The 24,795-nt window shown below is 54.2% G+C and overlaps 1 protein-coding gene across 1 annotated transcript in view; it reads right to left on the minus strand.

Annotated features, from left to right (window-relative positions):
- The window catches only part of LOC130585813 (protein shisa-6-like), a gene marked incomplete at its 5' end in the record, with an annotated part of 58,900 nt that extends 34,106 nt beyond the window's left edge, over positions 1 to 24,794 (minus strand). The window contains 2 exons of the mRNA XM_057386457.1: positions 9,358 to 9,518; positions 24,127 to 24,794. Coding sequence (XP_057242440.1) covers positions 9,358 to 9,518; positions 24,127 to 24,794 — 829 coding nt within the window. The remainder of the gene's footprint in view (positions 1 to 9,357; positions 9,519 to 24,126) is intronic.
- Position 24,795: the final 1 nt, after the last annotated feature.

A 24,795-nucleotide genomic window follows, 5' to 3' on the forward strand; every position in this document is an offset into this window, starting at 1 on the left:
GTGCACTGGAGAAGTACAAGAATACAGATACATGAAAATATAGAAACTAAAGATCCTAAGGCATCAATAGGATCAGCAATCAGGCGCCAATAGAGGCTCTACACCACAATGTGCTTATAAAGATTTCATCCCTCACAGTGTCAAAAGCAACTTTCTAGAGGCCAATTTAATTGTTGTCAATACCGGTTGCAAATTGGCCTTAACATTTTAAATTGATGTTTTCTGTAAACTGCTCTGATTAATGGAAGGAAAAGATTGTGTTTCTGCCTTTCTTCTAAAGATCTAATGGAGGTAACAAACAATAATTGATCCAGCAAGATACAGAGAGGCAAACAGGGAGAGGCAAACCTGCTGCAGAAMTTATTTTACCATCCACAGAAGAATGGCACAGGATAGAACAGCTGGGTGGAACGTGGGTTTTGCTATGTTTGTTCCCTGAGGAAACTCTGAGCAGCTTTAACTGAAGTACCTTAACTGCAGGCAGAAGGGGGCTGGCTGTGAATTGTCACCAYGGTGTGCCTTGGTGTCACCATGGAAAATCCAAAACCTGCTGGCATGAGCCTCAGCCCATATCTCCCAGTGCCCTAAAGATGCTGAGAGCCAATCCCAGGTAGACATCAAATTCCCAGAACATCTAAACACGGGATCCCCTGTGGGCTTTCTCACAGGAAACCCTAAAACCTCAGCTCAGGTCTGAGGGGCTCAGCTCAGTGGTACCAACCCGAGAAGAGCTGTCCCTGTCAGGTCTGAGGAACCTGACATGAGCAGAGCCATCCCTCYGGGACTGAGGGACTTGACCYGAGCAGGGCCATCCCTCCRGGACTGAGGGACCCAACATGAGCAGGGCCATCCCTGTCAGGTCTGAGGGACCCGATCCAAGCAGGGCCATCCCTCCCAGCCCTGCTCCTGACTGCACTCCCACATTTCACCTCCTCCTTCTGAGCTGACTGTGCCCGTGAATGAGCTCAACCAGCTGATGGAGGAGTGTGAGAGCTCCAGAGCCAGGAGAGAGGAGGGACATGGCAGAGGTGTGACAGGGAGGGATGGAGCCCTCAGGTCCAGCACTGCTCCGACCCAGCCTGCAGGAAAGCTGGAGCCTGGGAAGTGTGACACTGTAGGGCAGGACAAGGGCATGACCTCACCTTCCCCCTTTCAGGTGTTCTGGTCCAGAATTGTTCCCATTTWTGTTTCTGTGTGTTTGGAAAGCAGCATTCCTCTGCCATTGCCAATCCCACTGCACAGATCCAGGAACTGGGAAAGCAGCCAAGTGTATCAGGTTGGACCTCCCACACACACAGAGCCTCCATCCATCCTCCYGGATCCATCCCACTGCTCCCTGCCGGTGTTCCTGTGACTCCTGCATCCACCGTCCCACTCCTCAGGATCCCACCAGCCCCAGGATTTGCTCCTAAACCCAGCAGCKGTTACAAACACCAGGTGGACAGTGACAGGACAMGGGGAATGGCTTCAAACTAGAAGAGGAGAGATTTACATTGGATATCAGGAAGGAATTGTTCCCTGGGAGGGTGGGCAGGCCCTGGCACAGGGTGCCCAGAGCAGCTGTGGCTGCCCCTGGATCCCTGGCAGTGCCCAAGGCCAGGCTGRACATTGGGGCTGGGAGYRRCCTGGGACAGTGGGAGGTGTCCCTGCCATGGCAGGGGTGGCACTGGATGGGTTTAAGGTCCCTTCCCACCCAGGGATGCTGCGGTGCCAAAGCCTGGCTCTGGGAATCATTCCTGATTCTCCCAGTGCTGGGAGGGCAGGGGGAGCTGGGAACTGCTGGGGAGCAATTTGGGCATCCCTCAGAATATCCCCAGAACCCCTCAGSTCTGCTGGGTACAGCCTGCACAGGGTTCCCTGGCTCTTTCCACACCAATGCCCCTTCTCCACTGGAGCACCGTGCCAGAAAATCCTGCTCCAGTGCTCTTCCACATTATCCCTGGGTTTGGTGTGGAGTTCTCAGCAGGCTGAGCTGCACGGGGAGGTTTTGTTTCAGAGTAAATCTGATGGCTTAGTCCTCTCTCCTGCTCACAACTTCCATTAGTCTGGCTTAAAAAAAAATTTAAAAAAAATCTGTTTCCATAGTAACCTGCAGTTTGCAGATACTGATAAGCACCGTGCTGGCCTCGTGGCTCTGGGCCTGTACTCTGCCCACTGAGGAATCAGGAATTCCACCAAACCCCTTAGAGCAGGCTCCTGGTGCTCATCCCATGGCTTGGGATGCTCRTGGATCCTGTGAGCACCGTTCTCCTCTGTGTGTGTACACTCACACCCTCCGCCTCCTCCTTTGTGCCCCCACACAGCCAGACTTTCTGACTTATTTGTTAACTCTTTCTTGGATTTGTTAACTCTTTTTTGGATTTATTTGTTAACTCTTTTTCAGATTTGTCACTTCTTCACTGCTTTAGCACCCCAAGCCCTGCCCTCAGCCATGGGTGTGAGGCACAAGAACGTGCTGCAAACACTGCTGCTTCTTGGTCCCCACCAAATTCACCCAAAAATAAGTGTGCATTGGGGATATTTTGGTGTCTTGTTAGTGGGGTAGAGCTTTCCCTGAGGTTCCCTTACACAGATTATCCTAAAACATTCCAGCTCAGCAGGAGGCTCAGGAGAGCAGAATAAACCAACACCCAGGGGCAGCAGCTGGTGTGGATCCCAAATCCTGCACCCCACAGCGGAGAGGCCCTGGTGTGGATCCCAAATCCTGCACCCCACAGAGGAGCCCCTGGTGTGGATCCCAAATCCTGCACCCCACAGCGGAGAGGCCCTGGTGTGGATCCCAAATCCTGCACCCCACAGAGGAGCCCCTGGTGTGGATCCCAAATCCTGCACCCCACAGAGGAGCCCCTGGTGTGGATTCCAAATCCTGCACCCCACAGAGGAGAGCCCCTGGTGTGGATCCCAAATCCTGCACCCCACAGAAGAGCCCCTGGTGCTCCCTCAGCTGCCCCATCCCAGCACCCCCCTCTCCCCTCCGGGCTGATCCTCCCCTCGGCAGTGACATTCCCAAAGCTGGGACACTCAGTGACTCTTCCCTTCGGAATGTTCTGAGATGGAAACTCTGACATTTTCAGGCAGCTCAGAAAACACATTTTTAACCCTTCTGGGATTTTCCTGGGTGGAWGGCATTGGGGCTTTCCATAACTCGGGCAGTGCTGGTAGGAAAAGCAGATGGAGTGGCACTGACTTGACTCAGCTCATACAAATCCTCGAGTTTTCACAGCTGGCCCYGTTCCTTTCTTTCCAAATGTCACTGAACGGCAAGGGGAGCATGGAGAAGATAAAAACCCCATTCCTGGAGCGCTCCAGAAGTTTTCCAGGTGCYTTCCCTAATTCCTCACCCACCTGCACCTTTAATAGTTCCTCAAAAGGGCAGGGGGATGGTTCCACAGCTGCTTTGTGTCCCCTGAGCAGCTGTAAGTGACAACACAACCCTGGAGCAGCAGGGACAGGAAAGCCTTCCCTGCACAGCCCCACACCGAGCCTCGGTGCATTAATTCCAAGAGTGCTGGGGATTTGGGGGAAAAACTCACTAATTCCGTGAATGGAGACAGGAGGGAATTGCAAGCACAGCYCAGCTGATTGGGGGGAGGGGAGAGAGGGGAAAGGGGAAGGGTGGAAGAGGGGAAGGCATGGAGGGATTCTGGATCCCCCTGGGATTTAGGGGAAGGCAGGGATAAGCTGGGGGTGATGCCTGATGATTTTTGCCTTTCCCTTTTATACACCCTTTTATATATTTTATACACCCTTTCAGACATTTTCTGTACCCTTTATGTATCCCTGTACCCTTWGCCTACATGCTGTAATTCCTGTAGTCTGATATTCCAGCTGAGTTTTGGGGTTCTGCTGGGCAGAGAGACCAAACACCCTCAGTGAGGGGTCAGTGAGCCCTGTGCTATCTTAAACCTGAGGCTCCAGCCTTGGTTGAGCCTTCTCTCTGAACACATTGTGTAACCTGGGCTCTGGCCTCATCCTGGGGGGATTCTTTAGAACAGGGAGACATTACTGCATTTCTTAAGTTTCTTATTGGGGAATTCTAGATAAATGTGCTCATTTGTGAATCTATAAAATGGTACCCGTGTTATACGCAGTGTGCATCTTTGGCGTGTTCCACCTTTTGACGAGCTGTGCACCTGGGATCCCATTAAAATACTGAGGTAAAACCCTTTTATGCCCTTAACCTTGTCTGCCTCATAATTTTAAGACAAACTAATAAGCAACAGAGAGAATCTGGTTCCCTCTGACCTTTAGGGGAAGGCAGGGATACCCTGGAGGGATTCTGGATCTCCCTGGGCTTTGGGGGAAGGCACTGATAACCTCGAGAGGATCTGGATCCCTCTGGACTATAGGGCAAGGCACTGATAACCTGGAGGGATTCTGGATCCCACTGGGATTTAGGGGAAGACAGGGATAATCTGGAGGGATTCTGGATCCCGGGGCTTTGGGGAAGGGCCAGAACTCCCTCTCGATGTGATGCCCAGGGTGGAGAACGCTGCCCACACTGCTCTCCTGGCCTTGCCTGGAGGGGTTTGCCACYGTCTCCATCAGGATTCAAGGCCTCCCCTGCATCTGTCCCCACCCAGAACGAGCCCTGAATGTGCCCTGGGTGTGAGGCCCTGCTGAGAGTAGCACTCTGAATGCATCCATCTCAGCAACATCCTGACTCAAAGCCTTCCCCGATAGATCAGGCTAATCAGAGCKCTGCCCTGGGCTCTTTGCTGCATCCCTAGCAGGGATCCTGACCATGAGCTGCTCTTCACCCCTGCAGGTCCCCCTGGCCCCAGCTCAGATGAAGAGCAGGAGGTTTTTAATGCTGGGAAAAGCCTCCCTGTGGTCAGCTCCTCCCTGGCACCTCTGGAGCGGGATTCAGACCCATGCATTGCCTCGGTGAGGCAGCTGGACATGCTGAGAATGAAGAGGTCAGTGGAATATAAAACCAGTTTAGAGCCTTTTCTCCAACAAAACRGAGTCCTGCCACTGCCTTCCTGGCCTCCTGCTCCTGAAGGGGTCAGAGCTGMRGAATTCCAGGCACAGATTTCACCTCCCGGCCTCGTGCCCCAGTGGGGACACCTGGAGACCCGTCACTGCTGAAAGCACTTCCCAGGGGTGACAGGGACAGCCCTATCCTGAACAGATTTGGAGAAATTCTCTTCCCACACAGCTTCCTACATCAGCCCAATAGTCCTGGATATCCCTTTGCTCCCAGGCTGGGACTGATATCAGGGGAAGCTCTGTGGGRAAGAGTTGGAGCTCTGTGGAAGAGCCAGGAGGAGGCTGAGAATGAAGGAACACTTCAGACATGTGCTGTCCTGAGGATCAGATTTGTACCAGATGTGGGGCAGCATTTGAGTGCCCCTAATCCGTAAGGGTTTCCCTAAACCCATCCCATATCCCAGCTCTATGACAGGACATGGATTTACACCAGCAAAACACTTCAGAGCCTTGCTTGGGGTGGAAATCTTGGCTTGGCTTGGAAAACAATAATGAGAGCACCCTGCATGTGTGCCAGTGCTGYGCTGGCCACCCCTCTGCTCCCTGGGCACTCAGAGAACACCCACAAGAGCAGATCTGGGAACACCACAGGTGCTTTGCTTGGCCACAAGTGTTGAGAGAAGCAAACCAACCCTTTGCATCTGAGCTCCAAAAAGCCTTCAAATATCCTTTGAAGGCYAGAAATATTTCAAGTATTTTGAAAGGCAGAAGGTCTTCAAAAATATGTGCAGGCTGAAAGAGCTCTCAGCCTGGAGAGGAGACCTTTCAGAGGGACCTCACTGTGACCTTCCAGAACCTGAAAGGAGCTACAAGGAAGATGGAGGGGGGTTGTTCCCAAGGGCCTGGAGTGACAGGACAAGGGGGAATGACTTCCCACTGCCAGAGGGCAGGGATGGMTGGGATATTGGGCAGGAATTGTTCCCTGGGAGGGTGGGCAGGCCCTGGCACAGGGTGCCCAGAGCAGCTGTGGCTGCCCCTGGATCCCTGGCAGTGCCCAAGGCCAGGCTGGACATTGGGGCTGGGAGTGACCTGGGACAGTGGGAGGTGTCCCTGCCATGGCAGGGGTGGCMCTGGAGATTTGTGAGATCCCAACCCACTGTGGGATTCTGGGGTCCTACAGGAGCAGTAGCTGCATGCACGGAATGGGCTCATCTCCCCACTTCCCTGAGGAATCCTCTGGCAGGCAGGAGGTGCTGCAGCCTCAGCCCAGCCCAGTTGGATCTGTCACCTGCAATCCCACTGCTCACTGACACCCTGCCAGCCTGATGGGAAAACAGAGCCGAGGTCTATTTAGCAGGATTTGGGGACACCCTTCCAATCATCAGTTTGGAACCGAAAGTTCCCAGTCAAACAGACACAGAGCTCCATCAGCTGGGGTGCAGCAAGGACGGTCCTTCCTGGCTGCTGACCCTCTCCTGCCCGGGCTCCTCACATGAGACACAGACACAGACACAGACACAGACACAGACACAGCCCTGCTGCTTCTCAGGTGCCCACACAAAACCCTGCAGCTCTGGGCTCATTCAGCCAATTTGCAGCACCAGTGAGCAGTGCCTTGCCTGGATACTGCTATTCCATATTACTGCCTTTTGTTCCTCCAGCTGTTCTTACTTCCTTCTTTGCTTTTTTTTTTTTTTTTTTTTTTTTTTTTTTTCCCCTTCTCCCCAAAAAAACAAATATTGCTAATTTTCTACTCCACACCAGAGCTGACCAGCTTTATTCTATTTAACAAGGTAGGACACATACTAGTTTTCCAATTTTTACTTCCTTCCCCAGTGAAAGATTTTAGGATCCACTTCTCTAGTTTTTTAATCTCCACAATAACCTGAAGTTTAGCTCAGTAACAGAGTACAGATACAGCAGGGCATCGCCTTGTTCTGACCATAAAACATTACAAGCCAACATTACAAGCCAACATTATCTGTAAAGCTGTTTTATGAGCTCGTGATCTGTGTAAGGGATCAGCTTTCTGTCTGATATGATCAATGAGGAGCTGCTGATGGTGGCCACAGCTGAGCCAGGAATGGATTCTTTTGGGTGAGTTCCCCTTTCCCAGCTCTGGCCAGGGCTGCTGAGGGGCTCAGTCCAGCTGGCTGCTCTGAGGCTGTGGGATCCAGCCAGAGAGGCTGTGCTGGGAGTGCTCTCCTGTGTGCCTGGGTTTGGGGATTTCTCCCCTGGGTGGGCTCCTGCCTGTTCCAGCTGGGCTGGGATGGCTTTTCCCCTCACACAGCCTGGGCAAGCACAGCTGGGTCCTGCTAACATCCTGCCTTTCTCTGCTGAGCCTCTTTGCTGGGCTCATCTCACACCCCAGTCCCCAGCAAGGACCAGTAGCTCCTTACTGGGTGCTGTTCCTCTGCATTGTGGGGTCACAACACCCCTGCTCTGATCCTTGCATCCTTCTGTGCCTCCACTCACACCMAGGGAAGGCTCAGAAATGTCTCCTGGCATCCTCAGCTCCTCACAGACAGCAGGCAGGAACTCTGCAATGAACAGTTCCCCTCCAAACACTCCCATTTGTCTTTGCTCAGATCTCACACAKCACCTAAGCCAGGCTGCCAGCACCCAGCTGGTGCCTTCAGCTGCGAGCAGAGAACTCCTGCTCCACCTTTCCTCTGCCTTTGGGTGCCCTGATGGAGCAACAGAGCCAGTGGGAGGAGACAGAGCATGTCCAGAAGGTGTTGATGGCACAGAATCCCAAATCCCTGAGGATGGAAAAGCCCTCCCAGCCCATGGAGTCCATCCTGTGCCCATCCCCACCTTGTCCCCAGCCCAGAGCACTCAGTGCCACCTCCAGCCCTTCCTGGGACACCTCCAGGGATGGGCACTCCAAACCTCCCTGGGCAGCCCCTGCCAAGGCCTGAGCACCCTTTCCATGGGGAAATTCCTCCTGATGTCCCCCCTGGCCCTGCCCTGGCCCAGCCTGAGGCCGTTCCCTCTCCTCCTGTCCCTGTTCCCTGGAGCAGAGCCCGACCCCCCCGGCTGTCCCCTCCTGTCAGGAGTTGTGCAGAGCCACAAGGTCCCCCCGGAGCCTCCTTTGCTCCAGGCTGAGCCCCTTTCCAGCTCCCTCAGCCTCTCCTGGGGCTCCAGACCCTTCCCAGGACTCATTCTCTAGACCCCTGTCACCCTAAGGTGACACCACCTCTGATGTCCAGGATGTCCCCTTGTCCTGTCTGTCCCTGTGCACCAGCCACAATCCCTCTTTCCTTGTGTCCTTTTCCTGGGACAGAACTACAAATCCTCTCCAGAGCTAGTCCCAAGCCCCAGATTTGCAGAAGCATCTCCCTCTCCCAGGCACTTCACCCCCAGGGCTGTTCTCCAGAGCAAGGTTTGGGCTCACAGATCCAGATTCACACACCAAATCACGGGGCTCACTGGCTTTGGGGTGAAAATGGAGAAGCCAAGGGATCCTCCTCGGTTCCCAGGGGAGGTGCTTGGCACCCAGCAGCAGGGAGGGTTCCAGGGGACACTGTCACCTGGGGCTGTCCCCACAGGGTGAGGACATTGCCTCAAAACCGTTCACACAGTCACACACCAGCTCTGCCTCAGCCAAGGGCCCGCTGAGCCCACAACTCCCCTGGYTTCCTTCAGAGCCTTCCCCAGCAGGGACCACGAGCAAAACCGGGGGACACAGAGCAGGAAATGCGASCAGAACCCTCCAGGTGAGGCTGAGCAGCCTGGGAGGGAGGGAGGGCACAGCTTTGTGTGCACAGTCACACATCCAGCTCCAAGAATGGAGCCCCTGCCACAGCCCCCGAGCCCAGGGCAGCAGCCACAGAGCTGTGACAATTCTCCCCCCAAGGAACATTAAATAAACCAGAACAATGTCTGAAGCTATCAGGCTGTGAGCCCTGGGCCGCTGGGGAAATCAAGGCAAAAAGAAGTTATATTTTTTTCGCCAAAAGAAGCTGAAAACAGCCCAAGAGGTGCCCTAATTCCCAGGCCAGGGCTCCTGGAGCACCTCTGAGCTCCTGGGATGCCCTCCAGGTCACATTGTGCACCATCCCAGCACATTCCTGCGGTTCACCTGCATTCCCCAGTCCCRTGGAACTCTTCCCCTCAGCTGCTGAGTTCAGAGAGCCCTGGTGATGCCTTGCAGCAGATGYGTTTTGTAGGAAAAACACAGCTCAACAGCAGCTCCGGGTACAACCTGCATTTACACCTCAGCGGCTGTGAATTTTTAAAAGKCCTGGAGAGGAGAGCGGCTCTGTTCAGCAGAAACCTGCAAGRATCATCAGCACCGATCCCTGCACTCCCCTGCTCCACCTGACTGCCTCCCAAAGCCATTTGCCTTCCTAATTTTGGGTTTACAAAGGCTGCTGCGATGTTTTGACACGGCTGCGAGGAGAGGGAGCGAGCAGCACTCACCGGGGTTGCTCTTGGAGGTGCGCACCGGCGTGTAGTGGTTTTTGGAAGAGGTCCTGACTGGCGTGTTTTCTTTGGGGGAGGTATCTATGGCCGAGATTGTCTCTCTTTCACAGTGTCCGATTGGGATTGGTCCCTGCTGCCTTAGGATGTCAGCCAGAGCCCTGGTGAGACAGGAAAAAAAAGGAAAAAGAAACTTATTTTCACATGGCAGTTAGAATTCAGTATTTTTGACTTGCACAGTCCATGAATCCAGWAGCAGTTGGGTTTCTATTGCTGCCTTTTTCAGAAAAGAAATGAAATTAAATGAAACTGRAGRTGATTTTAGTACAGGAAGTGATATAAAARTGGGTCTTTATTGCAGCTCCAGGGGCAGCCATGGAACAATATCCACAAAAGCCCCCCACAGGGGTGAATGCAGTTTGATAGGCTTTAGGAAATTAGCAGAATTGATAAAAAGCACCAATTCGGAGGACAAGGGGTGATGCAATTCCCCCCAGGTCAGGCCCCTTCTCTGGAGCCCCCCACCCTCGGTCCCAGCTGTCCTTGCTGATGGAAATGGGTCTGACAGACCTTGTTCCCAGCCTTGGTTCCCAGGAAGAACCAGGACAGGATGGGACCTTGTGCCCCCGGGGCTTGGAGCTCTGGAATGGGTTTTGGGCTTTCTGGCTGGGAAAAGGGTGGGGAAAAGTGCTGGGAAGGTTACAGATATAGAGAAGGGAAAATGCAAAAAAATCACTGTGGCATCACTACCAAAACCAGAAAAAAAAAAAGCAATAATAGTAATAATAATAAAATAAAAAAAAAATATGGGTTAAAAGCTCCATTTCTTTCTGTGAGCCTGCTGTGAGTATTTCCAGGCTGGCCTGGCCATTGTTTGGTTTCTCATGTGCTCTCTCTAATTCACTTCAGCCCARGGTTATGGTACCTCTCCATCATTTCCCAGAGCAGACAAATTGCTCCTGGCACACAAAGCACTGCCCCCATCACGACCCGATGCTAAAAAGTGACACCAGAACTGCCCTGCCCAAGCCAAACTCCTTCAGAACTGACCCAGGTCAGGAGTGGGATCCCCACATCCTGAAAGCCCTGCTTTTTCTGCACAGAGCTCAAACTCCAGCAGTGCTGGGAGTGTTTTTCAAAGGAGAACCGTGAGCCAGAGAAAAAGGATTACACAACTTCCAGGGGTTGATGTCAACACAGGTCTACCCTGTGCTTTGTGCTCATCAGGAATTGCTGAGGTCTCCCTGCTATTGCCAGGAAAAAGCAATGGCACGCAGTTCAGCTGCAGCCCATGTCTTCCCTTTGGATCCTCCAGGATTTTTCTCCTCTCTGTGAATATCACAGACACAGTGGGATAATCGCAGTGTGAAATGCCCTGCCCTGATTTTCCTAGGGCAGCCATAAGCTCTCTCTTCACCCCCAGACAAAGCAGGAAGGGGTGGTTGGTGTGGGTTTTAAGGGACAGTGGCTGATGGAGTTTGAGAGACCCTTTTCTCCTGGCACAGGGAACACGTTTGGTGTTGCCTTGGGTGCCAGGGGAGATGTCAGGAGGAGATATCCCCTCACTGTACATTAACAAGAACGATGCTGGTGTTGCTCACTTCCACTGGCATCCCTTAAATGCCACATTTCTGGCTTTCAGATGAGAAATAGTTTGGGACCCGAGTCCGTTCCATTTTCCAAATCATTTCCTCTCTAGACTCCTGTCCCTGTGTATAATGGATTGCAATACTAATGTGCTCCACAGAAGGAACTCTTGGAGGATCTCAGAGGCTCCCGAGGAGGATTACATTAGTTCAGCACCATCCTGTACAGAATCTGGATATTTTTACACTTTTTGGATTATTTATTGACTGTAGAGAGAGCAGAGCTGGAGGCTACACTCAGCCATGGAATGAATATCTGTGTGTGTGCACAGACTGATCCTGAGGGGTGAGGGGATTGTTGTTTGCAGGGACAGGAGAGCACAGAGAGAGGCGAAGGTGGCAGCAGTGAGAGAGGGATGCTGAGCCTTGTCCCGGGACAGGACTGCCTTTGTTTGCTCCCAAGGAAAAGAGGAACTTCTGTCTGGATAGGAGCTGGAATTTGATGAGTGGGGTTGGGCGAGTTGGTGTTGGGTGAGGAGCTGAGGTTGGTGAGGAGCTGAGGTTGGGTGAGGAGCTGAGGTTGGTGAGGAGCTGGGGTTGGTTGAGGAGCTGGGGTTGGTGAGGAGCTGGGGTTGGTGAGGAGCTGGGTTTGGTGAGGAGCTGGGGTTGGTGAGGAGCTGGGGTTGGTGAGGAGCTGGGGTTGGTGAGGAGCTGGGTTTGGTTGAGGAGCTGGGTTTGGTTGAGGAGCTGGGTTTGGTGAGGAGCTGGGGTTGGTGAGGAGCTGGGGTTGGTGAGGAGCTGGGTTTGGTGAGGAGCTGGTTTTGGGTGAGGAACTGGTGCTTGTTTTCCCAAAGCAGCTGGATTCTTCCCCCACGTGCCTGGCACCGAGCTGTGGGTGCTCCCACCGTGCCCAGCCATGCGTGAGGAGTCTCCAACTGTCTCCAACCTACTGGATAAACGTGACATTTTGGCTGCTGGCCCAAGGTCATGGAGAATGTGGGTGCCAGAACAAGGACCTGAGGCAGGTCCTGAGCTCCTGCCCTGTGTGACACCCCACAGTTCCCTGCTGAAGAGAGGATCCTTCACCCTGTAACCCTGTTTTTTCCAGGCCAGCTCCTCCCCCGTGCCTCAGCCCCTGCTACCTGGGGAGGCTGGGGGAGGCCACGAGCCCTGTCTGGCACCACCCCAGCACATCCTGCTGGACACAGGACATTTGTCACAGACAGCAGGCTGGCAGAACGCAGCTCTTGGGATGGAGCTCCAGCATATATTCAGTATCAGATGACCATTTAATGGCATCTGCAGTACAGAAACCCTGAGAGTCCCTTTTCAACYGCACACACTGAGTTAGGACCATTATTTACTGGCCCACCGTGGTTTGGGCTCGTTTGCAACACTTGTCCAAGGCACTCCAAGTGTCGAGGGTGCAATTGCCCTGACAGCAGAGGGTAACCCTAAAGCAGGGTGGGTATAACACCCAAACTCGCCATCCCAGCTGTTCTCATGGAACCAGCAGGGCAGGAACAGGCAGGGGCTCAGGGAGGGCAGGGAAGCACAGARATGTGGAGCTGGAGGTTCTGGGGGATGGAAATGGGACAGAGCAAACCAATTCTGCCCAAAGCTGAGTGTGTTTAACCTCAGCTTAACCCAAAAGAGACCCTACACCTAGGGAGGGCAGAGCAGGGCTGTCTGTGGAGCTGCGAGGCAAAGAGACAAAAGGCTCATGGTTTAACAGGAAAACTCACAGTGGGACAGCAAAAGAACAGAGATCCAGAGAGGCTGAGGGATCTCCATTCCTGGAGAACTTCTAATTCAGGTTGAAAAGGCCCTCAACAGTCCCCTCCATTGACCCTGGCATTGTTTAAGAAGTGTGAGGACCTCCAAAGGTCCCTTCCATCCTGATTGCTGCTCCCACTGAGTCCAGGACTAACCTGCACTGAGGGTCAGGCTGCTTCCCCTCGTTCTGCTGCCCTTCCTCCTGGGATTACCAGACTGAATGGGGGTGGGTGCAGCCCTATAGAACACCTTCCTGTCTCCTGCATGGACACTCCCTTCAATAAAATAAGGGAGGTAATTCAAGTGAATATTCCCTGGAACAACTGGAGCTGGTGAGAAGTGAAAGTCTGAATCCTCCCAGGCATTCCCTACTGAGAGCTGAACCTGGAAYCTGCTGCTTTCTGCAAGGACAAAACCACATGGCCAGGACATTTCAGTTTGTGATCTTTGCCACAAACAAAACCACAGCCGAGGTAACTGATAAGGGTAAATGCAAAGCCTTTTTTGGTTTCATGCTGAAGTGATGGTAATAGCAAAATGGTAACCGCTGGTCACAACTTAACAAGAAAATGATTTTGGGTGCCAGACACCTGGAAGGGAGGAGACCTTTACTCCGAGACACAGTGAGGAATCCCAGGAAAGCGAYGCCTGCCATGTCAGATAAATTGGACAAAACTGTCCAAAGCAGCCCTGGCTCATCTGTGTGTGGGACCAAACTATGGGAGCTCAGCAGTGCTGGAGGTGTCACCTTCTCATCCCCTAAACACCCCAGTCTGGCTGTCCTGAGTGCTCACTCCTGACCCTCCTCGTGTGTAACAGAGGGAAAAAACACTGCTCAGGAGCAACAGAACAAACCATTAAAGGTGGAGGAGAAAGTCCCAACTTGGACYGAGCTGGTTCACTCCGTGCCAATTCAATCACGTTGTTGTGTGGGATCCAGTTTATTTCCATAAACCTAGAGGTGGTGGAAGGTCAGTCCCACTTAAGTGAGGAAGGATTTGGTTGGTGAGAGTCCCCTGGCTCCAGCTGGCTCACTGCCCACTGCAAAGCACCAAGAGAACAGAGCCACTGGAATATTTGGGTCCTGAGTGCGCAGCCATTCGGGTACAATTAGTCCCACTGATGTCACCAGCATCCTAATGACCTGCACAAGGATATGAGACACTCCAGAACCCTTCCTGTGAYGGCACATCTCTTATCTGAGCAAAACAAACCTCCCTGGCCGTGGCGGTGAAGGAGCAGCCGGAGCGGCACCGTCCCCGCCGGAGATAAGGATTGGTGACACCCGCATCACCTCGGTGACAGCACTGCAGCTGCGTTCCTCTGAGCCCACAACAGCCACAGGGAGGGCAGGGAGGCTTCTCCAGAGGGCTGGCAGGGCAGGAGGGAACCTGCAGGTGTGTCCCCTGGCAGGACAGCCCAGGCCGGGTCCTGCTCCCAGGGATGGCTCCTGTGGGACTTGGGACAAACTGAGCACTTTGGGATGAACGTGAGCCATAGTGCAAAGAAGGAGCTGTGACCATTTCCAGAAGGAAAAATCATAAGGTTTTGTGTAAATCCAAAGGAACTAAGCAGTTTGTGGCAGCAGCAGGGCGGCAAAGCTGGACATCATCTGAGGCAGGGTGCTGGAAAGGGGAATGGCAGACTTTGATCCGAAAATGTGCTTTGTAGCCAGGGAAAAGTGAAGCTGCAGGGCTGGGGGGAACCAGCTCACTGGTYCTCTAACCCAGCCCAGATCCTGAACCTGCTCCTGGAATTATCCAYGAGGGAACAGCAGCTGGAGCAGTGCCGTCCTCCCCACAACCTTTTTGGGAAAGCATAGTCCCATTTTCCCAATATCCACAGATTTCAACACTGACAGTCTGAGTGTGGRCACAGGTATCCCTTCTGCTGAAGACAAGGGGACCTTTGGTGGCAGCCCCAGCAGGCTGGGATGTGGCCTGTGGAAAATGAGATTCAAGCAAGGGGTCTGTAGGTGTGGGATGGGAAAGGTTCTGGGAAGAGTTGCCTGTTGCAGCAGTGCAGGGTGAAACACCCAAAACCTCACTGATCTGCCTTCTGAAAATCCCCTTTTGTGGAGGCCTTACAGGCAGGGTGCTGGAAAAAGAATTGCCTGTTCCAAGTTGCTCCGAATTTGGGGAAGAATGGAAGGAGAATGACCAAAYGGGTCTGGCAGAGMCTTCTGAAAATCCCCTCTAGTGGAGACCTTACAAACAGGGTGCTAGAAGGTAGAATTTCCTGTTCCAAGTCCCTCCAGATTTGGGAAGAATGGAAGGAGAATGACCAAATGGGTCTGGCAGAGCCCAGGGAAAAGAGCAGCGCCTGGCTGAGCTGGAGCTGCTAAAAGCAGAGCTGGGATGGAGCTGGTGGCAGAACTCCAATCACTTCAGCACAGCCAGGATTTCACAACGAGTTCTTCAAAAACAGCGAGGTTAAAGACTCCCCTATGCTCTGTTAGCGGCTCGGCAAGGAGGAGGCAGCTATTCCAGGAGATGGATTTACCCAGCCCTCAGCCAGCTCACCTGGAAGGGACAGCTCTCTCCAAGGGACGGCATTTCGGTCACCAGCCGCTCACACAGAGGGTGGCTGTGCATTAYTCATGGCTTGGCTCCTGTCCCCACACCTGTGGTGTGCCTCGGGAAGCTCCAAACGCTGACCACGCCTGCGGCTGGACACTCCTGGGAGGCTCCTGTATTTCAGGTCCTGCCAGCTGGGTTCTGAGTGCCCAGAGCTGGACAGTCCTGGGAGGCTCTCACATTTTGGGTCCTGCCAGCTGGGTCCTGAGTGCCCAGGGCTGAACACTCCTGGGAGGCTCCTGCATTTTGGGTCCTGCCAGCTGGATCTTGGGTGCCCAGGGCTGAACACTGCTGGGAGGCTCCTGCATTTTGGGTCCTGCCAGCAAATCCTGCATGCCCAGGGCTGGACAGTCCTGGGAGTCTCTCCCATGCCAGGTCCTGCCAGCTGCCCCTGGGTGCCCAGGGCTGAACACTCCTGGGAGGCTCCCACATTTTGGGTCCTGCCAGCCAGGTCCTGTGTGCCCAGGGGTGAACAGTCCTGGGAAGCTCCTGCACTCTGGGTCCTGCCAGCCACTTCCTGCATGCCTGGGGCTGGACAATCGTGTCAGGCTCCCACATTCCAGGTCCTGCCAGCCATCCTTGGGTGCCCTGAGCTCGACAGTCCTGGGAGGCTCCCACATTCCAGGTGCTGCATGCCCAGGGCAGTCCTGGGAGTCTCTCATGTCCCAGGTTTTGCGTGCCCAGAGCTGGACAGTCCTGGGAGACCCCCACATTCTGGGTCCTGTCAGCTGCCCCTGGGTGCCTGGGCATCCCCTGGGCTCTGTCACACAGCAGCTGGCAGGGCAGAGGTGCCCTCAGCAATCAGCCCTTCTGCCTGCTGGGCATCACCCAGGGCAGGGCACAGCCTGGGCACACCCTGAGCGTGCCCCCACAAGGATGGGGTGTTCACTGATCACACAAACTCACAGCAAACAGATCCATTGAGAATTGCTGCTGCTGCTCCCTCTGGGAGGCTCCAGGAGACCGCGGCTGCCAAAGCAGAGCTTTGTTTGTGCAAGAGTCACAAACTCAGCAGAGCCAGAGCTGTGGGAGTCCCAGGTCAGCAAGAGAGAGAGCAGGGCTCTGCAGTGCCAGGAGTGACACCCTGGGCACACCTTCAGGGCAGGAATTCCAGCGAGGAACACCAGGAATGGCTCCTCACCCTGAACAGGCGGGGGTGGATACCTGGCAGAGCTCAARGAGYKTTTGGACAATGCTCCCAGGCACAGGGTGGRATTGCTGGGATTGTCCYGAAGGGCAGMGCCAGGAGTTGGACTTTAATGACCCTTGTGGRTCCCTTCCAGCTCAGGATTTTCCATGATTTCATGGCTCTATGTGTGTGTGTACAAGAAGAGGTGAATTCATCCATGGAGTTGAGAAGAAAGAACACTRAGCTTTGGGACACAAAGGGAAAGCACTAAACTTTGGGACATGAAGGAAAAACACTTAATATTGGGACATGAAGGGAAAGCATTAAACATTGGGTCACCTTTCCAAGAGTGAAGCATCTGCACCCAGCACAAGTGAGGAAGAATCGTTCCTAAAAATAAACATTGCAAGGAAAAATCAGACGTCTTCTGAAAAACCTTAATGCCAAATAGAAGAATTATTTGGGGAATTCCTGGAATTTAATCTGGCTCTAATGACAAATTTCAGTGAAAGCTTAATTCCAGGTGTACTGAGGGTAATCTTATTACCCCGGAGTGTGGCAGCAGGATGAGCTGGCAGCTCTCCTAAGGAACCAAGAACGAACACAAAAGTGACAAACATTACAGACACCCAGCCATGGATGAATGCAGGTCTGTGGAAGTGCATTTCAGCTGGAATAGAAATGTTACACTGATAAATACCACAAGAGCAGCTGTGAGCTCATCACGTCTCCTGTCCCCGTGACTGAGGTGGAACCAGAACTGAGCTCTGAAGCTCCTGCCTTTGGGCCAGGGGGTCCAGAGCAGGAACCAGCAGCAGGGTCAGGCTGCCCATCTCCCACAGCCACTCCCACAGCTCCCACTGAGGTACAAGCTGAATTATCTCCTGTTATTGCTGTGGTGTGGGCCAGGAATTCACTGTCGTGACTGAGCTCACAACAGCAGCAGCTCTTGTGAGCACAGCAGGGCCAAGCAGAACGCAACTGGTACATGAAGATTTGGTAATTAAAAGCTCAAAATGTACCTTTCCAAGGGGTGTTTGTCTACAGAGAGGTGTTACCCAGAGCAGAAAGCGTCCTCAGCAAGGGCAGGACCTGCACCTGAACCATGCTCACACCTGGGGACAGTGAGTGCCAGAGGGAATTGGTGCCTCCAGGTGTCACTGAGGCTGGGGCTGGCACAGCACGGAGCAGCCTCTGTGCCCTCCCCTGCCCCAGCTCCCACCTTCACCCACCCAGCTCCAGCCCCTTCTCTTCCCAGGGCAAATGGGAGGCTCCCTGGAAAGAGATGCACCCAGGAAAGGCATGGGAATGCTGGAACGGGAAGCTGTGAAGAAAAGGCAAAGAACACCCATCTGAATTGTGGAAAAGAGAGAAAATTARCCCAGCAGGTCTTGCTGGGTACTCCACAGGCTGTGGGAAGGATGCTCTGCTGGTCCAGCTCTGGACACTCTCCTGTCTGTGCATCCTCAGGCACAAACACAGAGCCAGCACTCRGCACTCACGCGGCTCTGAGCACCCTGGCTGCACACTGGGGAAAACTCATGCACAAAGTGTCTGCTTTTACACCAAACCCTCTGCTCTGCCACAATTAAAGCACTTTGAACTCACTGAAGAAAGCTGCACTCTCTCTGAAGAGCCCTAACCCTGAAGAGCCCTCGCAACAAAGGAGGCTGTGGTGAGAGCTGAACCACACTGCATTCACTGTGCAAGAATTCTGTGTTTGTCTGCCTGGGGACAGAGATCTCAGAGCCCTCCCAACAACACAGTGCACACAGATCTGAGGAAACACAGCCAGCCCACGTGAGYGGGGGCAAAGGCAAGCAAAAGGCACCCTGATCTCATCTGCTTGAGAAAGTTCAGATCTTATGTCAAACAGAAATTTTAAAAGGCATCTGATCTCCAAAGGCACAGAGATCAACTGCTACTTAAGGATATAAGAGATTACAAAACTAAAAGAAGTAGAAGTTCAGAGCTWCGCTGGATTCCCTTGACACCTTATGATGGAGTTGGACTAATAGAAAAAGTTAATTAGCAAGCAGGAAAATATCAAATAAATGGGAATTAGAGACACTGAGATGATTTGGTGGAGGCAGCGCCGTTTCTGAGCCTGGCCTCTCGTAATGGGAGAAGCTCAAAGGGAAAGGAGAAGACCCAGAAGCATCCAGAGGACGTCGGCGACCAGGCAGTCTCAATCTCTTTATAAAATAGACTCAGAGAGGAAAACATGGCAAAAAAAAAAAAAGTTATCAAACTGTAAACCATGACCAGAGCTCCAGATAAGAGCTTTCCCAGCACATGGAAGTGAAACAAAAGGAAAAATACTTTGTGCAGGTACATGAACACAAAGACACACCTGGCCTGGATTTGGCCAGCTGAGTCTGGGTCTGGACAATCCACCTTGAGAACAGGATGAGACTCAAGGGTTCTCCCTGCTCAGGGTTACCACAAATCCAGCCAGGTGAAGGGCTGGTTTGGAACAGAACCGGGTCTGAGTGCCTTTTCTGCAGTCACAAGTGGGAGGCGTCCCTGCCCATGGCAGGGGGAGGGAAGGAGATATCTTTAAGGGTCCTTCCAGCCCAACCCATTCCGCGATTCTGTGATTTTATGGCTGCACCTTTTTCTGGTTCACCTCAGTCAAGTCTGACTGTGCTCATGGCCCTGTACTCTGTGCCTGTGAGAGGGACAGGACACTTCAGAGGAGACTCAGAAAGCATCAGGGTTAAACAGCACAAAGCAGGGCCAAGAGCAGCTGAAAGGCACCCGGGTGAGCCTGAGCAGAGTGACAAAAGGCAGAGCGCAAAAACACAGCAGCGGAAAGAGGCCGAAAGCAGGAACAGCATCCAAGAAAGAAAACCTTCTGTAGAGTCCCTGTGGCCAGGTGTGTTCACAGCACACCCTCCCTGCCCTGGGGACCGATGGAGTTTGATGGTTTGGCCCCAGCAGCACTTGGCAGCAGGGARCAGAGCTGGAGGAGCTGCCTGTGATCAGCCCCTCAAACAGCAGGGCTGCAGGAAGGCACCGCTCACAACCTTCACACCTGAAAGCAGCTCCCCTCCAGCAGCCCCTCAGCAAGCACAGGGCCCGAGCTGCCCTGAGGTGAAGCCTGCAGGAACAGAAACCCTCCTGGTTTTCAAGTGAGGCTCACACAGAGCAGCTGCCTGCTCAGATCTGGGGGCAAACAGATCCTGTTGGAGTTCAGAGCTGAGGAGAAGAAACAACAAGGAATGGCTCCATTGGACTGTGGTCTCTACACAGGGAAAGGATGCTCGTTTGTAAAAGCTGTCAGTTGTCATTCATTCACAGAGCTGGAGATGCAAAGGCAGAGGCCAAAGAGAGGAGGAGCACAAACCCCTTCCTCTTTGCAGCAGCCCAGACGCTGCAGGAGGAGGGTGAAGTGAAGCACTGGGCACACAGCGCCTGTTTCCCTTTTCCCTTTCACACCCCTCAGACATGCTCCATGCAAGGCCAGGGAAGGCCTTTCAGCAGGATACAGAGCTGGCTTGATGAGCAAAATCATAGTGCTGCTGCCCAGGAGAGCAGCTGGGCTCCCAGCAGAGCCCTGGGGTCAGTGCTGCCCTGCGTCCCTCTGGTTTTGGTTTTGGCTGCCCACTGGGATGCACTGGGGATGTTTCAATCCCGAGCTGCAGACTTTATCCAGGCTCCAATCTGTGCATTCCCAGCCCAGCAGAGAGGGCAGTGGCTGCTGCTGAGGCTAACCAGGGGTCATGGAGCAGCACTACTACATCTGTGAATTATTTATGTTCTGTGGCATCTGTGAGGATGCAGGGTCACGGTCAAGGAATGAGAACATTCTGTGTCACCCCTTCTTGCCACAGAAAAACACAGCCAGCTTTGGAAAGAGCCAGCTGATATTCCTGTTTTCCTGTTTAAAGATTCCTCAACTCATCCCCAGACTGAAAGTAAAGCAAATACTCTGCCTACTTAAGAAATGCTCAAGAAAAGAAAACAACCCCAGCAATGTGATGAAAGCAAATCATCCTCACCAATGCATGAGAAAGCATCAGCACACACAGTATTGCTGGGTTTAATTCTCAGAAATCAGCCCCAGCTTCTACCTGGAGCCCAGCAATAGTTCTGGCTGTGCAGCCCCAAAGCAAGAGGCTGTTTTATATGGCCAGGCTGAAAGATCCTGTAATTACCAAAAAATCAGTTCCATTGAAAGCATTACAAGCGTTTCTGTAAAATATGAATATTTCAGCTCCTGGTTTTCAAAGCACTTCCACTTAACTGCTCTTAGAAACGACTGTCTCAGTTACTGCCACTGCTGAGCCCAGAATCTCAGCAGTGCCTGTGCTTTAAAGGGCCGTGGTGGTGCCTGGAAACGGGAGCAGATTCCAGCTCGGAGCTGCACACGCAGCTCTCCGTGCACAGCCAGCCCTTCCTGCCACAGCACRGTGACAGCTCTCCCGTGAATTTGGAAACCCTCCTATCAAAAGATATTCAATGGGCCCTGCCTCCCTCAAAATGTTCTTTCTGARTGAGTTAATAAGGATTTTCTGTAAAAGCTGGATGAGAAACGAGCAGGGTAATAACAGCCACGCACAGCGCTGCTCAGAGAGCATTTACGAGCAAGTAAAATTTACAGCGTGCTCCTGCTCACGGTGAAGCACAGGGAAGTCCTGATTGATCTTCCCTGGCTGTGGGATCCTGGCCCCACGAGGCTGCTTCCAGCCCCCTGTAACAAGTTCTGTTCACGCTGCCACTCTCCTCATCCCACAGGAGGTTTAATGCACTTCCATCACTCCAGAGAATTATTCTCGATGTTACACTTCACTCCGATTGACAACACGACCTCAAACAGACAGAAACATCCGACTCCATCCTGCTTTCCTCCTTCCCTGTTACCCCCCAGCARCTGTCAGAGACAAAGACAACCCATTCCTCTCCTGGTATTTACACTGTGCTCGAAGCACGGCGAGCGCTTAGCGCGATGCAGCCCTGGCTGCTGGAGATGCACTTCACAATATTGAAACCCCCGTGTGATGTTGATCAGGTTCAGGTAACACAGCTCAGAAAGGTATAATCTTTTACCAGCTACCATATTATAGAAGTCAATCAACTCCTTAAAATGCTCTGGAAGTCAAGCTTCCCAAGCACTCAATCTGCCATTCATCCTTCTACACACAGGTGAATCATTTCAGCAGAACTTATCTAAATAAAGCAAAGCAAGCATCAAAGAAATGAAAACATCAGGAACAATCCAGACAAGTCTGGCAACGCTGGTGCTGATTTCCAAGGGTGAAGGAGCCAACCCTGCAGCAGGCTGGAGCTGGAGCAGAAGTAACATATGGACATCCAACCCAGATTTCCAAATTTAGTGTGAAGACAAGGCCCAGGCAAGTTGCCTCGAAGCCAGAAGAGCTGAGCAGCTGGGGAACCATCCCTTAGTTAACAAAAGACTTAAAAGAGCCCATGTTCTGGGTAAGCTGCTATCAGGACCCTTTCCTCTACACAGTTGTGTGTAGTTTTTAACAYTGTGAAGTTATTTTCTTGCAGGGACCAGGGGCAGCTGGGGTTTGGGATGGAATAAGTGGGCCAGACCCTGAGCAAATGTAAACCAGCCTCACTGTTTGTCCTGACTGCAGGGAGGAGTCTAAATAAAACACATCTCCCCAAATAAATAAAAACTGCGTCATTCATCTCTTTTTCCATCTAAAAAACTAATATTTCTTGCCCCAGTCTCTGTTGATTGCAGCTGAAGTTCAGCTTTTAAAATACAGTCAATGATTTCAAGAGTTTTAATTTAAAAATCTTCCTTAAAATGATTTTTCAGAGGCATTRTCTGCTAGAGTTAAGGTCTCTCCCCCTGGCGCTCACCACTGCTCTCCTAAAGAAGCCTCTGATTTTTATGTTCAGGCATAGGGAGCTCTCGGATTCGCAGCACGCAAGCAGCACTCATCATTTGGAGGGACTTTTTCATCATAAAATAAATATGAACCGAGAGAGAGCGTGCATTTGTCCAGAAGGAGGATTGCTCCAGCCGCCTGAGCTCTTGCTTTGAAGCAGGATTTTCTCTGGCACGCCGAGCGCTCCCTGTTCRTGCACCGCTGCCGAGGGACACCGAGCCGCCTCTCCAGCCAGCAAGGACAGAGTTATCGGCACCGAGAGGGGGAACCACGTCAAAAAGGAAATGTGCAGAGCTCTGCCCGCCGCCGGTGCTGCCCGCACAGCCCCGGCCCCGCACGGCCAAGGCACCGCCCGGTGGCACACACCCATCCCCTCCACACCTCCCCAACTTCTCCCTGGGTGCGCCAGGCGGGGCAGGACCCGCAGGGTCCGAGGGGCTCTGCTGTGCCCGCGGGGGTCCGGGASAGCTGTGGGGGACGCTCGGAGGGGACAAGGGGGGTCTCGGGGGTTGCTGGGGATCCCGGGTGCAGGAGGGACATGCTGGGGGCCGGAGGGGGCTGCCAGGGGCAGGAAGGATGTGTCGGGGTGCTGGGGGATAGAATGGGGGTGCAGGGTGAGGCAGATGCGTGCCAGGGTGCAGGGGTACACTCCGAGAGGCAGGAGAGGGGTGCCGAGATGCCAAGGGACAGGAAGGGGGTCCGGGGGGGAGAAGAGGGGTGCCGAGATGCCAGAGGACAGGAGGGGGATCCGGGAGACAGGACGGGGGTGCACGGGGTTGTGTCGGGATGCCGGGATGCCGAGGGGCAAGGTGGGGCTGCCAGGGTGCAGAGCGGGGCTCCGGGGTAGGAGGAAGTGCCGAGGGACAGGAAAGGGGTGCCGAGGGATAGGAGGGGGATGCCGGGGGGCAGAGTGGGATGCGGGGAAGCATGAAGGATGCCGGGTGGTAGAAGGGGATGCCGGGAGGCAGAGGTGGATTCCGGGGAGCAGAGGGGATGCCGAGAGCGGCTCCGCACCGGGACGGGCGCTCGGCAGAGCGGGGCAGCGCGGGGCGGTCCGGCGCTGTCCGGGAGCTGTCCGGGAGCTGTCCGGGAACAGTCCGCGAATAGTCTGGGAGCTGTCCCGGAGCTCTCCGCGCAGCCGGTGCTGAAGGCACGGCTCTGCGACCACAAACGGGGCCACGGGACAGGAGCCACGGGGCATCGGGACAGGCCCCGAGGGGGGCAGTGGGATGGCCCAAGGGGTGCGGGTGGCTCTGGTTAGACCGGGGAAAGGAGGAACTCCTGGGCAGAGGATGGAAAGGGAAAATCCTTTGGCGGGTGGTGAAAAGAGGGAATCCTTGGACAGCCCTCTCAAAGCAGGAAACCCTCGGATAAATGACTCAAGGGGGGACCCCTCGAAGCGACAGCACAATGGGAAATGGTTTGGACAGGTGGCACGAAAGGGGAGCCGCCAGAGAGTCACTGCACGGGGAAATCCTTGGAAGGGTGGAGCAGGGGGAAACTCAGTGAGCCAGTGCAAAGCATAGAGACTGGAGTGGGCAGTTCACAGGGAGACTCCTCGAGCAGAGAGTGCGGTGGGAKCATCCCTGGGCAGCGGTGTAAAAACTGAGCCCTTGGACAGCATGTGCAAAGGTGGAATTCTCAGAAAGGCCACATGATAGGAAACTCTTGGACAGGCTGCACAATTGAGAAACCCTCGGCTGGGCGGCCAAAAGGAGGACCCTTGGCTGGGCAGCGCCACGGCGAAGCCCTTGAGCAGACTTTGCCGAGGGGGACGCTCAGAGAGGGGCTGTCCCCGGGGAGAAGGGGCGCCGGAAGCAAGGGAAGGATCGCACCTGTGAATGTTCATCTCCCGGGGCGGGCGCCGTGCCTTGTCGTAGGCCACCTTGGCAAAGACGCCGGCGATGAGCACGAAGGCGATGGCCCCGCACGAGATGTAGACGGTGGCGTTGGTGCTGTCCTTGTCCGGGTCGTACTTGTTGGCGTACCCGTCGGCGCCGTCGCCGCCGTCGGCGGGCAGGGAGCCGCTGGCCGTGGTGGGGTGGGCCCACTCGGGGCTCTTGTAGTTGCGGCACAGGCTCTGGTTGAGCTTCTCGGCGCGCTTGTTGCAGCAGAAGCGGTAGAAGCAGGTGCCGCAGCAGTAGCGGAAGCCCGTGAGGCTGTTGTTGCACTCGAACTCCTTGTCCCACTGGCCGCTCACGTCGTAGTAGCCCCAGCACGTTTCGTGCGCCGGGGCCGAGCCCCCGCCGCCGCCCCCGCCTCCGGAGGGTGCCTTGCCGCCCCCCGCGCCCTTGCCGCGCCCGGGCAGCGCCGTGGGGGCGGCGGCCCCCGGGCCCGCCAGCGTCTGGTTCAGGAGCTCCTTGCCCGGCTTGGGGGTCCGCCGCGGCGCCGCCGCCCCCTGGGTCCGGTTGCCCTTGGCGCGGGGGGGTCCGGCCGCCTGCGCGGGCAGCAGCGGCAGCAGGGCCAGGAGCTGCAGGGACAGCAGGAGCAGCGGCAGCAGCAGG

The sequence above is a fragment of the Malurus melanocephalus genome, unplaced genomic scaffold (assembly GCF_030028575.1).
Source record: "Malurus melanocephalus ecotype Western Australia unplaced genomic scaffold, MMel_1.1 scaffold_969, whole genome shotgun sequence".
Taxonomy (NCBI): Eukaryota; Metazoa; Chordata; class Aves; order Passeriformes; family Maluridae; genus Malurus; species Malurus melanocephalus.